Source organism: Desmodus rotundus, chromosome Y (assembly GCF_022682495.2).
Source record: "Desmodus rotundus isolate HL8 chromosome Y, HLdesRot8A.1, whole genome shotgun sequence".
Lineage (NCBI taxonomy): Eukaryota > Metazoa > Chordata > Mammalia > Chiroptera > Phyllostomidae > Desmodus > Desmodus rotundus.
The window spans coordinates 4,778,765-4,792,123 of record NC_092332.1 but is presented as its reverse complement, the minus strand read 5'-3'; the positions used below and the strand labels follow the sequence as shown (position 1 = coordinate 4,792,123).

The window sequence follows — 13,359 nt, the reverse complement described above, 5'->3', positions numbered from 1 at the left end:
AATAGTTTTGCTTGTTGGACTAAGGATAGCTGCTGGGTTTACATTGCTAAAAATTTTAAAGGTTGCATGAATACATTTTCAGTATTAAACTTACAGTACATTGTAGATCAATGCCTTGTTTCACTTAATTTGTGTTTGTGGCTTTAATTGGTAGTTACTATAGGTGTGGTTTTCCATATCTAAATTTACTGATAAATTTCTGTAAAGATGAAAATGTGTGCAACAGAATTGAAAAAAGAATCTCAAAATCTTACGTGAAGAAATATTATAACATTAACAAATAGAATCAAATGAAGGAGCCCAGTTACATAATTTTCCCTAAATATATGAACTGTTTTAATTAGTTAGTAATGGGAACTTTAAAAAATAATTTTTAAGATTTAGGATAACATATATTATACATTTAATTATTTTTTATAGCTTTGCTTTTATTTAGTCTTTTTAGTCCTAATTGTTTAGTTTACTCGTAAGATATGTAAACAAATCTTTTTAATTTCTTTATATGTTTTTTCTAGGTGCTTCATAAAGGTCAGAGTTCACATATGTCAGGACCTAATGATGAGCAACCTCCATTTTCCACTGGGTCTGCCCAGTACCTCCAAGCACCTAGAGTGGGCTTTCAAAAACAGACTGGACATCAAACTCTTCCTAGCAATTCAGTAACACAGGGAGCTGCTTTGAATCACCTCTGCTCTCATATTGCTACCTCAGGTGGACAACAAAGCATAAATTTTACCAAAGAGAACAAACCTTCAGGAAATAGATCTTTGGTGCCTGAAATAAACAGGCATGTTGGAGACACACCTAATGGCTGTGTTGTTGTGAAGGGACTTTCTAACCATGTTCAGCAACTCATAGCAGAACCTGTTTGCAGTCCTCACCATGGAGACTGTACCTCACCAGATTTGCTAATATCAGACAGTCCTCATATCTCTGCCACAATGATTGGAAAAGCTAGTGACAAAGCCAGTAATAATCACCCACCTATTCATACAAAGACTAATTTTGTTGCCTCTTCACCCTCTTCTATTATTTCTCCCACCATATCTTCTACAAAATCCACTGCACAGACAACTACACACAGTGTTACCAGCCTTAACAGTCCTCAAAATAACTTACACACAATTAATAGAGAAGAACTAGATAATTTACAGAGCTCTACAAAACCAGACCTGCCTGTAATTAGCCTCAAGTCTAGTCCTCAGATTATACCATCAATGTCTGTATCCATATATTCAAGTTCCACAGAAGTTCTGAAGGCATGCAGGTTAGTATGAGAAATGTCATCACAAAGTAAAAATAGTTGGTTACTGTCCAAATCAGAAAACTGAGATAATGTGTTCATTATATAAAAAAATTGAAATTATATGAAAAGTAATGTAGTGATTCATTTAACTGTTTCACCAGGATCTTTCTTATATTTCAATATCAGTTTATCAGCAGTTTTTTGAGGTCTTAATTTCTGCAGTTTTTTTGAGGTCTTCTGCTTTAATAAAAATATGGATGTTATTTTTAAATTTTTATAAAATATTACATATACATTAAAAAATTAGAAGATATACCCTATCTTTATATGTAGATATCTTTATATGTGTAGCTCAGTGGATTGAGTGCCAGCCTGTGAACCAAAGGGTCACCAGTTTGATTCCTAGTCAGGGCACATGCCTGGATTGCAGGCCAGGTCCCCAGGAGCGGGCGTTTGAGAGACAACCACACATGGATGTTTCTTTCCCTCTCTTTCTCCCTTCCTGAAAACAAATAAATATTTAAAAAACAAATAAATGAAAAATTAGAAGTCATAGATAACAAAAATACTATATTCCAGCCTCTCAGAGATTATTGTCTACAAGTAAATATATTCATGTATAAGTGTGTGTATACGTGCATCTTTGTTTATATCCCCCCAGACATTTGCTATATATAATGAACACTTACTTATTTTAAAACCAAAAGGAGCCCTCGCTGGTATAGCTGAGTGGTTTGAGCAGTGACCTGCAAACCAAAAGGTTTCCAGTTCAGTTCCTAGTTCAGGGCACATGTCTGGATTGTGGGCCAGGTCCACAGCTGGGAGCAAGCAAGAAACAACTGATATTTGTATTTCTTCCACATCAATGTTTCTGTTCCAGTCTTAGGCCCTTCCCCTCTCTCTAAAGATAAATAAAATCTTTAAAAGCAAAATGAAAACGTACTGTAAGTTTCTTTTCCAATTTGTAATTCCACTTTTTCTGTATCAAATTTAGTTTTTTGCTTGTTTACTCTTTTTCTTTCTGTTTGTTCTTTTCCCTTTTTGGTTTTTGGGGGTTTTTTTTACATCAAATTTCAAAGTTAAATACCATCCATAGTTAAAAATTTTACATTGTTTCAAAAGTAACTTGTTTATTTTTGCATACTAGAAAGACCTGTGTGTTCCATTCAGAGTTTTAAAATTCCGTTCAGTCTGTTAATATCTAACACAACTGTCTGTCCAGTTTATTTTTTAATTTTATCTTTTAATTTTATTTTTAATTACAGTTGACATTCAGTATTATCTTGTATTAGTTTCATGTGTACAGCATAGTGGTTAGTCATACACTTTAGGAAGTGTTTCCTTCAATATTTCTAGTACCTACCTTGTACTATGTACATAATTACAATATTGTTGACTATATTGCCTTTAATGTACTTTACTTACATCCCTGTGATAGTTTTGTGACTACAAATGAGCACGTCTTTTTCCTTTTAAAAAAATACTAAATTTTTTATGGTGCTGTTGGTTAATAACATCATATAGATTTCAAGTGTACATTTCTGTGATGTAGTATCTGTAGATTCCACTGTGTGGTCACTGCCCAAAGCCAAATCATTTTCTGTCACCATTTATTTGGTCACCTTTACCCTCTGATATCTCTAAACCAGTCCTTCTGGTAACCACTATACTGTTGTCAGTCTCTTTGAGTTCCAGTGTTATATCCCATGTATGTGTAAAATCTGACCTGTTTTGCTTCAGATGATATCCTTAAGATCCATCCATGTTGTTGGAAACAGTAGTGTCTCATCTCCATGTCTTTGGCACTGTGAATAATGCTCCAATGAACACAGGGGTGCATATATTTTGCAAACAAATGTGTTTTGGGTTTGGGGTAGATATCCAGAAGAGAGATGCTGGGACAAATGATAACTCTGTACTTAATTTTTTAAAACAAAATCACCATAGTTTTTTCACAGTGGCTGTACCAGTTTGCATTCCCATCAGCACTGAACGAGGGTTCCTTTTTCTGCAAAAACTCCAACACTTGCTATTTATTGTTGCTAATAGCCATTTTCACTGGTCTGCAGTGGTATCTCATTGTGGTTTTGATTTGCATTTCCCTAATAGCTAATGAAAGTGAGCATCTTTTCATATATCTGTTTGCTTCTTCCATGTCTATTGGGGAAAGGTCTCTGACCAGGTAGGTACTTAGCCCGTTTTTTAATTGGATTGTGTGTTTTTGGTAGTTGTGTGGATTCTTTACATATTTTGGATATCAAGCCCATGTCCAGACCATTGTTGGCAAAAAATTTTCCAAATCAGCTGGTTGCCTTTCTTTTTTTTTTATTGTTGGTATTTTCTTTTATTCTCAAGGAGATTTTGTTTGTTATACTTTAATTAATTTATATTTTTCTCTTTACTTCCCTTGCCTTTGGGATCAAAATCATAAAATGTTGACTATGACAAAGGGCCATAAGATTTAGCACTATGTTTTCTTCTATGTTATGTATTGTTTCAGATCTTATATTTAGGTCTTTGATCCATTTTGGATTAATTTTTGTACATGGGACAAACTATAATCTAGTTTCATGCTTTTGCATGTGGCTTTCCAATTTTTCCCAGCACCGTTTATTTGTTATACTTTCTTTTCCCCATTTTGCCTCCTTTGTCAAAAATTATTTGCTGTTACACATGTCAGTTTATTTCTGGACTCTTAAATTTGTTTCATTACTTTGTGTGTCTGTTTTTCTGCCAGTACTGTACTCTTCTGACGATTGTAGCCCTGTAGTATTATTTTAGGTCACGTGGAATATCTGCAGATTTGTTCTCTTCTTTCAGGATTTCTTTGGCTATTTGGGATCTTTTGTGGTTTCATACTAATCTGATGAATTTATGTTCTATTTTTAAAAATGATATTGGGATTTTGATGGGGATTGCATTAAATTTATGTATTGCTTGGGGTAATATAGACATTTTAACTCTGTTGCTTCTCAAATTCACAGTGTAGGGTATATTTTCATTGTGTCTTTTAGTTTCTTTTAATAATTCTATGTAGCTTTCAGTATATAGGTTCTTCACATCCTTTGTTAAATTTATTCATAGGTATTTATTATTGTAATGAACTATATGCCTGAAAGTATAGTCTTCCTAGGTATTTATTATTGTGGTTGGTTTGCAAAAGGAATTTTTTGTGTGTGAAGTTTTGTTGTTAGTATATAGAAAAGGAATGGATTTTCAACTTTATTTAATTTTTTTAATCCTCACCCAAGGATATGCCTATTGCTTTGAGAGAGAGAGAAAAAAAAACATTAATAGGTTGACTCTTGTATGCACCTCACCCAGGGATCAATCCTGCAATGTTTTGGTGTACAGGGTGATGCTCCAACAAACTGAGCTGTACAGCTGTGGCAGGAAAAGAGTGGATTTTTGTATCTTGATTTTGTATCCTGCAACATGACTGTTTTGGGTTTTATTTTCCTTTCTTTTTATTTTTTAATCTTCACCTGAGGACATTTTGTCATTACTTTTCATAGAGAGGAAGAGAGAGAGAAAAACATCAATGTGAGAGAGAGGCATGAATCAATTGCCTCCCACATGTGTGGGTACTGCGGATTTAATCATCAACCTAAGAATTTTCTAATATCAGGAATCAAAGTTGCAACATTTTGGTTTTAGAACAATGAAGTAACCAACTGACCCACACTGGCCAGGGTTGTTTATTGTTTCTAAGTTTTTGGTGGACTCTTTAGAGTTTTCTATATCCAGAATCATGTCATCTGCAAAAAATGATTTTTACTTCTTTGTTTCCAGTGTGGATGCCTTTTATTTCTTTCTCTAGCCTTATTGCTCTGGCTGGGACGTCTAGTATTATGTTGAATAAGAGGGGGGCATCCTTGTCATGTTCCTGATTTTAGACGAGAAGCTTTCAGTTTTTCACAACTGAGTATAATGAGGGTTTGTCATGTATGGTCCTTACGTTTAAGGGCTTCCCTTCTGTACCGACTTCATTGAGAATGAGAAATGGATGTTGTATCCTTCAAATGCTGTTGCTGCATGTATTAATGAGGTGCAGTTTTTATGCTGTGTTTTGTTACTGTGGCATATTAAGGTGATTGATTTTCATTTGTTTAATCATCCTTGTACCCCTGAAATGTATTCCACTTGTTATAATGTAGTATTATTTTTAATTCTTACTTTGCTAGTATTTTGCCTAGGATTTTTGTTTCTATATTCATCAAAGATATTGGTCTGAGTTCATCCTTGCCTGGTTTTGGTATCAGGGTTATGTTGACTTCACAAAATGTGTCAGAGAATACTGCCTCTTCAATTATTTGGAAGAGTTTGAGAAGGACATGTACCAAATCTTCTTTGAATGTTCAGCAGAATTCACTATTAAGCCATCTGGACATTTGGACATTTATTTTTTGAGAGCATTCAATGGTTGTTTCAATTTCCTTACTGTCAATTTTTCATGATTCAGTTTAGGAGAGTTATATATTTCTAAGAACTTAACTGTTTCTTGTATGTTATTGAATTGGTGGCATATACCCTTTCATAGTACTCTGCTATGATCTTCTATATATGTGTGATATCTTTGTATCTTCTCTTTTATTTCTAATTTTGTCTATATGAGTCTTCTTTCTTTAGGTAGTCTAGCCACAATTTGTTAATTTTATTAATATTTTCAAAGATTCAGCTGTTTATTGTATTAATTTTTTGCATATTTTGTTCTATATTTTATTCAGTTCTGCTCTAATTTTTAATATTTCATTTCCTGCTGACTTTGAATTACTTTTGTTCTTTTTCTAGTTTTCACAGATGTAATGTAAGTTTGTTTACTTGGGATTCTTCTTGTTAATTGAGATAGGACTGTGTGGAGAACCATTCCAAGCGTGGAAAATGTGGCTCAGCCCCCACTTGGAAAACCAGTGGGGAGCGAGGTTGGTGGGCAGGACCCACGTCCATGGATAAGTTCTCCAGTGGGAAATGAGGCCTGCATTGTACCCAGACTGCTATGAGACTTCCTCTTGCTAAAAAACTCCCTCACCCTGAATTGAGGAAGCAAATGTTTACTGAGTATCTTTATCTTCCCAGAATCTGGACTAGACCCCCCAGGTATGGGACAAAGCCTTTTCGACCATTTCTCCTTTTACATGGCAAATATCCCCCTTTGATGTACTCAGTGACTTCCTCTCCTGTGTCTGCAAAGATAACCACCCCAAACAAACCTATGAATAATAAATGAGGACCATCTTTGATGTAGGAGGCTTAGAAAAACAATAAAGCCTGTCCAGGCGGGGGAGGGGGGGTGGAGGGGTCTCTCTCTAACTTGGAGAGTGGCCACGTAGCCCCTTTTTCTCCACAGGATTTCTATAGTCCATGTGTATGTGTGTTTGAATACTGAAACCTCAACAGCAGATCTTGCGGGACGAGATCCGCGTCAGGACTGTGGATAAAAATTTTCTTCTTGTTACTGCTTTAGCTGCATCCCAGAAGTTTTGATATGTTGTATTATCATTCTCATCAGTCTCTCTCTCTGTCTCTATATATATACATGCACCATTCAGTCTCACCTATTATTTGTTCTTTGACCCAGTCACTTTTTAGTAGTACGATGTTTAATCTCATTTGTTTCTTTACTTCCTATTTTCGGTTGATTTAGAAATTCAAACTATTGTGGTCAGAGAATATAGTTGGTATCATTTCAGTCTTTTCAGATTTGATGAGGCTACTTTTGTGATGTAACAATGTAATCTCTCCTTGACAATATTTCATGTGCACTGGAGAAGAATGTATAATCTGATATTCTGGGATGAAAGGGTGTGGAAATGTTAATATGTCCATTTGCTCTCATGTGCCATATAAGTGATATGTCTGTTGATTTTTATTTGGATAATCTGTCTTAGATTGTCAGTGGAGTATTACAGTCCCTAGCTACAATTATGTTTTAGTCACTTTCTCCCGTTTTACTTTTGCTAGTAATTGCTTCATATATTTCAGTGCTTCCTGGTTAAGTGTGTGTATATTGGGAAGGGTTGTGTCCTCTGGATGTAGTGTCCCCTTTATTATGAATTTGTCCATTTCGCCCTGGCTGGTATGGCTCACTGGCCTGTGAACCAAAGGGCTGGTGGTTCAATTCCCTGTCAGGACACATGCCTGGGTGGCAGGCCAGGTCCCCAGTTAGGGGTGTGTGAGAGGCAACCGCACATTGATGTTTCTCTCCCTCTCTTCCTCCCTCCCTTCCCCTCTGTCTAAAAATAAATAAAATATATATATATATTTTTAATATATTTATTGATTATGCTATTACAGTTGCCCCATTTCCCCCCCCACTCCACTCCATCCTGCCCACCCCCCTCCCTCCCACATTCCCCCCCTATAGTTCATGTCCATAGGTCATACTTATAAGTTCTTTGGCTTCTACATTTCCTACACTATTTTTACCCTCCCCCTGTCTATTTTCCACCTATCATCTATGCTACTTATTCTCTGTACCTTTCCCCCCCTCCCCCTCCCACTCCCTTAATGACAACCCTCATGTTCTAGTTGTTTGCCTAGTTTGCTCTCGTTTTTGTTTTATGTGTGGTCGTTAATAACTGTGAGTTTGCTGTCATTTTTACTGTTCCTATTTTTGATCTTCTTTTTCTTAGGTAACTCCCTTTAACATTTCATATAATAAGGGCTTGGTGATGATGAACTTCTTTAACTTGACCTTATCTGAGAAGCACTTTATCTTCCCTTCCATTCTAAGTGATAGCTTTGCTGGATACAGTAATCTTGGATGTAGGTCCTTGCGTTTAATCTTGGGTAATGTAATTATGATGTGCCTTGGCGTGTTCCTCCTTGGGTCCAGCTTCTTTGGGACTCTCTGAGCTTCCTGGACTTCCCAGAAGTCTATTTCCTTTGCCAGATTAGGGAAGTTCTCCTTCGTTATTTGTTCAAATAAGTTTTCAATTTTTTGTTCTTCCTCTTCTCCTTTTGGCACCCCTATAATTCGGATGTTGGAACGTTTCAAGGCGTCCGGGAGGTTCTTAAGCCTCTCCTCATTTTTCCAAGTTCTTGTTTCTTCATTCTTTTCTGGTTGGATGTTCGTTTCTTCCTTCTGGTCCACACCATTGAATTGAGTCCCAGTTTCCTTCTCATCACTATTGGTTCCCTGTACATTTTCCTTTGTTTCTCTTAGCATAGGCTTCATTTTTTCATCTGTTTTTCGAATAGATTCAACCAAGTCTGTGAGCATATTGATAACCAGTGCTTTGAACTGTGCATCCGATAGGTTGGCTATCTCTTCGTCGCTTAGTTGTATTTTTTCTGGAGCTTTGAAGTGTTCTGTCATTTGGGCCATTTTTTTGTTGTTGTTTGTCTTGGCGCGTCTGTTACTTTAAGGGGCGGAGCCTTAGGTGTTCACCGGGGCGGGGTAATGCTGGTCGCAGCGCTGTGACGCTGTACGTGGGGGAGGGGCCGAGTGGGAGCAATGGCGGCCGCCTCACTCTCCTCCGGCTTTCAATCTTTCACTCCGCTACCCACAATCAAACTGGGCCACTCTGGTGCTGGTTCCCGAGTGAGTGGGCCTGTGCACACTCTAGGCCCCTGTGGGTCTCTCCAACAACCTCTCCTGTGAGGCTGGGAGTCTCTCCTGCTGCCACCCCAACTCCCACGGGCGTTTTCAATCAGAGGTTTGAGGCTTTATTTCCCTGAGCTGGAGCCCTGGGTTACGCGGTTTGCTTCTCTCCCTGCCGTTCGTCCGGTTTATCTGTGGGCGAATGTGGTGCCGCAGGGTGCTACCCGCTGCTCTGCCTGCCCCGCTCTCCGCCACTCTGAGTCCGGCCCTCTGGGTTTATCTGTGCAAATGTGGGGCCGCAGGGTCTGCTAGTGCTCGGACTGCCTGCGCCATTTGTCCCACACTCCGCCAGTCTCAGTCCCGCCACAGCCACACGAGTCCTCTCCACCCCGGTGCCCGTCTCCGCCCCTCCTACCAGTCTGGATGAATGGTTATTTTCTATTTTCTTGGTGTTGGTCCCCCTTGCTGTTCGATTTTCTGTCAGTTCTGGTTGTGCGAGGAGGCGCAGTGTGTCTACCTACGCCGCCATCTTGGTTCTCCGCCATAAATAAAATATATTTAAAAAGAAATTGTCCATCTGTGTCTCATGCTACGTTTGTTATCATAAGTATGCTTACATTTGCTTTTCTGTGAATGTCATTTCCTTGGAGAATCATTATCCACCCTTTTACTTTGAGCCTATAATTTTCTTTACAGCTTAGCTGTGTCCCCTGAAGGCAGGATATATTTTTTTAATTTTTTCATTCATAACCAAGGACAGTTTTCTATTGCTGCTAGACAGAGAAGAGAGAGACACATTGATAGAAGAGAGAAGCATCAACTGCTACCTCCTATAATTGCATGGGTTGAGGATTGAACCCACATCACAGACAGAAGCCTCAAAACCCTTAACTCTTTGAGAGAATACTTCAAGCAACTGAGCTACAGTAGCCAGGGCTAATTGGAATTTTTTTTTTTTTTTTTTGTTATTCAATTACAGTTGTATGCCTTTTCTCCCTGGATTTTGTTTTTATCTAACCTGCTACTATATCTTTTTACTGGTGAATTCAGTCTTACATTTAAGAAAATTTTTGATGTATGAGAATTTTACAGCCTTTTTGTTTTTTGGTAGCTCTGTGCCTCTGTTGGTTCTTTTTCCTTTGTGTTTGTATTGTTTTTGTTTGGTAGCATTTCATACTTATTCCCTCTGTTTCCTTTTTTTTAACGTATGTATTTCGCTTTGGCGGGGGCGGGGGAGGTTGGTGTACAGTTACTATCAGGTATATGACAAAGAAAGTATTTTATGTATAGTTGTCCTTTTTCTTTTGAATGTATGTGATATCCATCCTTCTTTGTAAATTCAGACATTTTTTCTCTCCCCTTTTATATTGTTGTTGACACAGATTATCCCTGTTTAGTCTGTTAAATCATTTTGATCTCACTGATAATTTTGTAACCGTTGTTTTTGTTTGTTTCAGGTAGAATATCTTCCATGAGTATTTCCTGAAATGGAAGTTTTCTGGTGATAGTGTCTCAGCTTATGTATGGCTACAAAAATCTTGACTTTTACTTCATATTTAAAGGATAACTTCACTGCATATATTATTCTTGGCTGAATATTTCCCCTTTCAGTAGTTTGAATATTTGGTTCTTCTGTCTTCTAGCATGAAGGCATACTGCTGAGAAGTCTGATGATAATGTAGTGGGCTTTACTTTGTAGGTTTTTCTTCTACCTAGCTGCCTTGAGAATTCTTTCTGTCATTAATTTTTGAGCAATTTTAATACAGTGTGCTTTGGAAAAGACCTTTTTTAAATTTAAATTGTTATCTTTATTGATTGATTTGAGAGAGGGACACTGATTTGTTGTTCTATTAATTGATGCATTCATTGGTGTATTTTTGTATGTGTCCTAAATAGGGGTCGAACCTGTCACCTTGGTGTTTTGGGATGATGATGTAAACTGCTGAGCTACGTGGCAAGGGCAGGAAAGGTTTTTTGGGCAGGGCGGGGGGCACCTAGATAATTAGATATTCTGTCTGTTTCTTGAATTTGAGGATCTGGCTCTCTACATAGGTTTTGGAAGTTCACATCCATTCTTTGTATGAATACATTCTTCATTCCTGTGTTTGTATATGTTAATATGTTTTAAAGTTCAAATCTCCCTCTTTATGTTATTTCTAGATTTCTATCTTAAATATTAGTGATCATTTTGTCCATCTGCTCCACTGTTTCCTGTGCTTGCTAGTTTATGGTCTGTTTTAATTTTTTCATTGCTTTTAGAGAAAGAGAATGGGAGGGACGGAGAGAGAGTGAAACATCAATATGAGAGAAACATCAGTTGTTTGCTTTCTTGTACTTTTAGTAGCTAGAGATCAAACTTGCATCTTGGCTATGTATCCTGACCTGGAATCAAGCCTGGAACATTTCTAACAAACGACACTCCATCCGACTGAGATGTAGTGGCTTGCATATTGTTGAGTTTTTTATAACTGCAATCTTGAGTTCTGTGTTACTTATATCACGTATTTCAATGTCTTTAAGTTTGGTTTGTGAGACTTTTTATTTTCTTTCTGAGCTGCTTCACTAACTTGGTTATTCATGATATTTCAATGAATTTTGTCTGTCTTGGCATCTATGAGTGTCACTTCTCTTAATTTTCCAGTAGGTGATGCTGAATCACTTTTTTTTTAATCCTTGCTCTTCTGTCACTTTTAAGATATTCCCAGGGCAGTGGAAAATGGGCATATAGGTGCCTCCCCTGTGATCTGGTGATTACAGTTACAGGGAACCAATCCTGCAAGGGACAGTGGTGTGCAGTGGGGCTCCAAATCTTTGAAATCCCAGGGCTGTCTCTGCAGCCAGATGCTGCTGTCATTGTAATTGTGGTATTTGGGGTTACTGGGAACTGCAATAGATATCCCTCTGCTTATTAACGTTAACAACCTGGTACATCTTTTTTCACCTCATCCCTCAACCCCTCCCATCTAGCAGTCATTACTCTTTTTTCTGTATCTGAGTATTTCTCTCTTTTTTTGTTGTTGTTCATTTGTATTGCTATTTTTTAGTCCACATATAAATAGAATCATATAGTATTTGTTTTTGTCATAGTGACTTGTTTTAGTTTTCATAACACCATTTGCATCCATCAGTAGTGGAGCAATGATCCATCGTGTAAATGTACCATGGTTTTTTTAATCACTCATCTACTGAAGGGCACTAGGGCTGTTTCAAAATCTTGGCAATTATAAATAACATTGCAATGGACATAGAGTTCCGTGTAATCTTTCAAATGAGTATTTCAGGTTTCTTTGGATAAATTCCAAGAAATGGAGTCAGTGTGTCATAGGCAGTTCCATTTTTAATTTTTTTAGGATCCTTAATACTATTTTTTACCAGTCTGCAATCCCACCAACAGTGCACTAGGGTTCCCTTTTCCCCACATCCTCTCCAACACTATTTTGTTGATTTCGTAATGATGGCCACTCTGACAGGTGTAAGGTTAGTATCTCAGTGTGGTTTTAATTTGCATAACTCCAATGATTAATGATGCTAAGCATCTCCTACCTATTGGCATTTACGTTTTCTTTACACTTTCTGTTTAGATCTATCTTATGTCCATTTTTTAATTGTATTGTTTGTTTTGGTGTTGACTCATAAAACATTTTTATAAATTTGGATATAAACCCTTTCTCAGATGAGTGAGTCATTAGTGAATTTGCTTTTTATTAAATAGGTTGTCCTTTTCTTTTGTTGATGGTTATGTTTTCTGTACAGAATCTTTTTCGTGTGAGCATCAGCCTTTTTTACAACCTCATTTATCTAGGAGTATTCATCTCTTGGTAGTTACCAAGAGTTTCCAGCTTCTCTGTGATCAGCCTTATTTGGTGGATTGAAAAATTACATAATGCAGTTAAATTATATTTGATAGAAAACACCAAAGCCTGGAAAATCTTACTGCTTGTTTTCTGGTAATGTTTTCTGTAAAATGATTAAGATATGAGAGGAAAGGTAACAAACAATTGAGAAATATTATAGACTATTTGCCACTGTATAAAAAGCAGCTATATTCTGCTATTCTTACATAAAATGACCCTCAAATTTATTTCTTAAATGGGTTTTATTTTCTTTCCACAAAAAAAACAAGAATCAAAGACTGAGGAGAATTTTCTATGACAGTATTACATCATACAGATTTACCCCTCCTTTACACACTAATGAATCATTTTAAAAACAAAAATTCTTCCTCGAAACAGAATTCTCATACCTTACAGTGCACTCATTTAAAGTGTATGTACTCATTTAAGTGATTTTTAGTATATTCCCATATATGTTCAACCATAACCATGATCAATCAATCTGTATATCTCATTTTTGAAATGTATGGAAACCTCTGCAAGGTTGAATTCATTTTTAGAGGGTTTATTTAGGGAAAGGGTAGGGCCTTTGAAACTACTACAAGGAGTTTTATCTTACCACAGATAAGTAGTTTCATTTTGAAAAGTTAGAAATATCCAAGTATCAAAAAGGGAAAAATAAAGACAGAGGAAACAAAATAATAATTGTTTCTGGAGGTAGAGGATTAAATTATTCT

At 36.9% G+C, this 13,359-nt stretch overlaps 1 protein-coding gene across 6 annotated transcripts in view; it reads left to right on the top strand.

The window, feature by feature from the left end:
- The window catches only part of LOC139440591 (lysine-specific demethylase 6A-like), a 252,814-nt gene that overhangs the window by 177,264 nt on the left and 62,191 nt on the right, over positions 1–13,359 (top strand). For all 6 annotated transcript variants that reach the window (XM_071220416.1, XM_071220418.1, XM_071220417.1 and 3 more), the window contains one exon: positions 516–1,267. In XM_071220416.1, the coding sequence (XP_071076517.1) occupies positions 516–1,267 (752 nt within the window). The remainder of the gene's footprint in view (positions 1–515; positions 1,268–13,359) is intronic.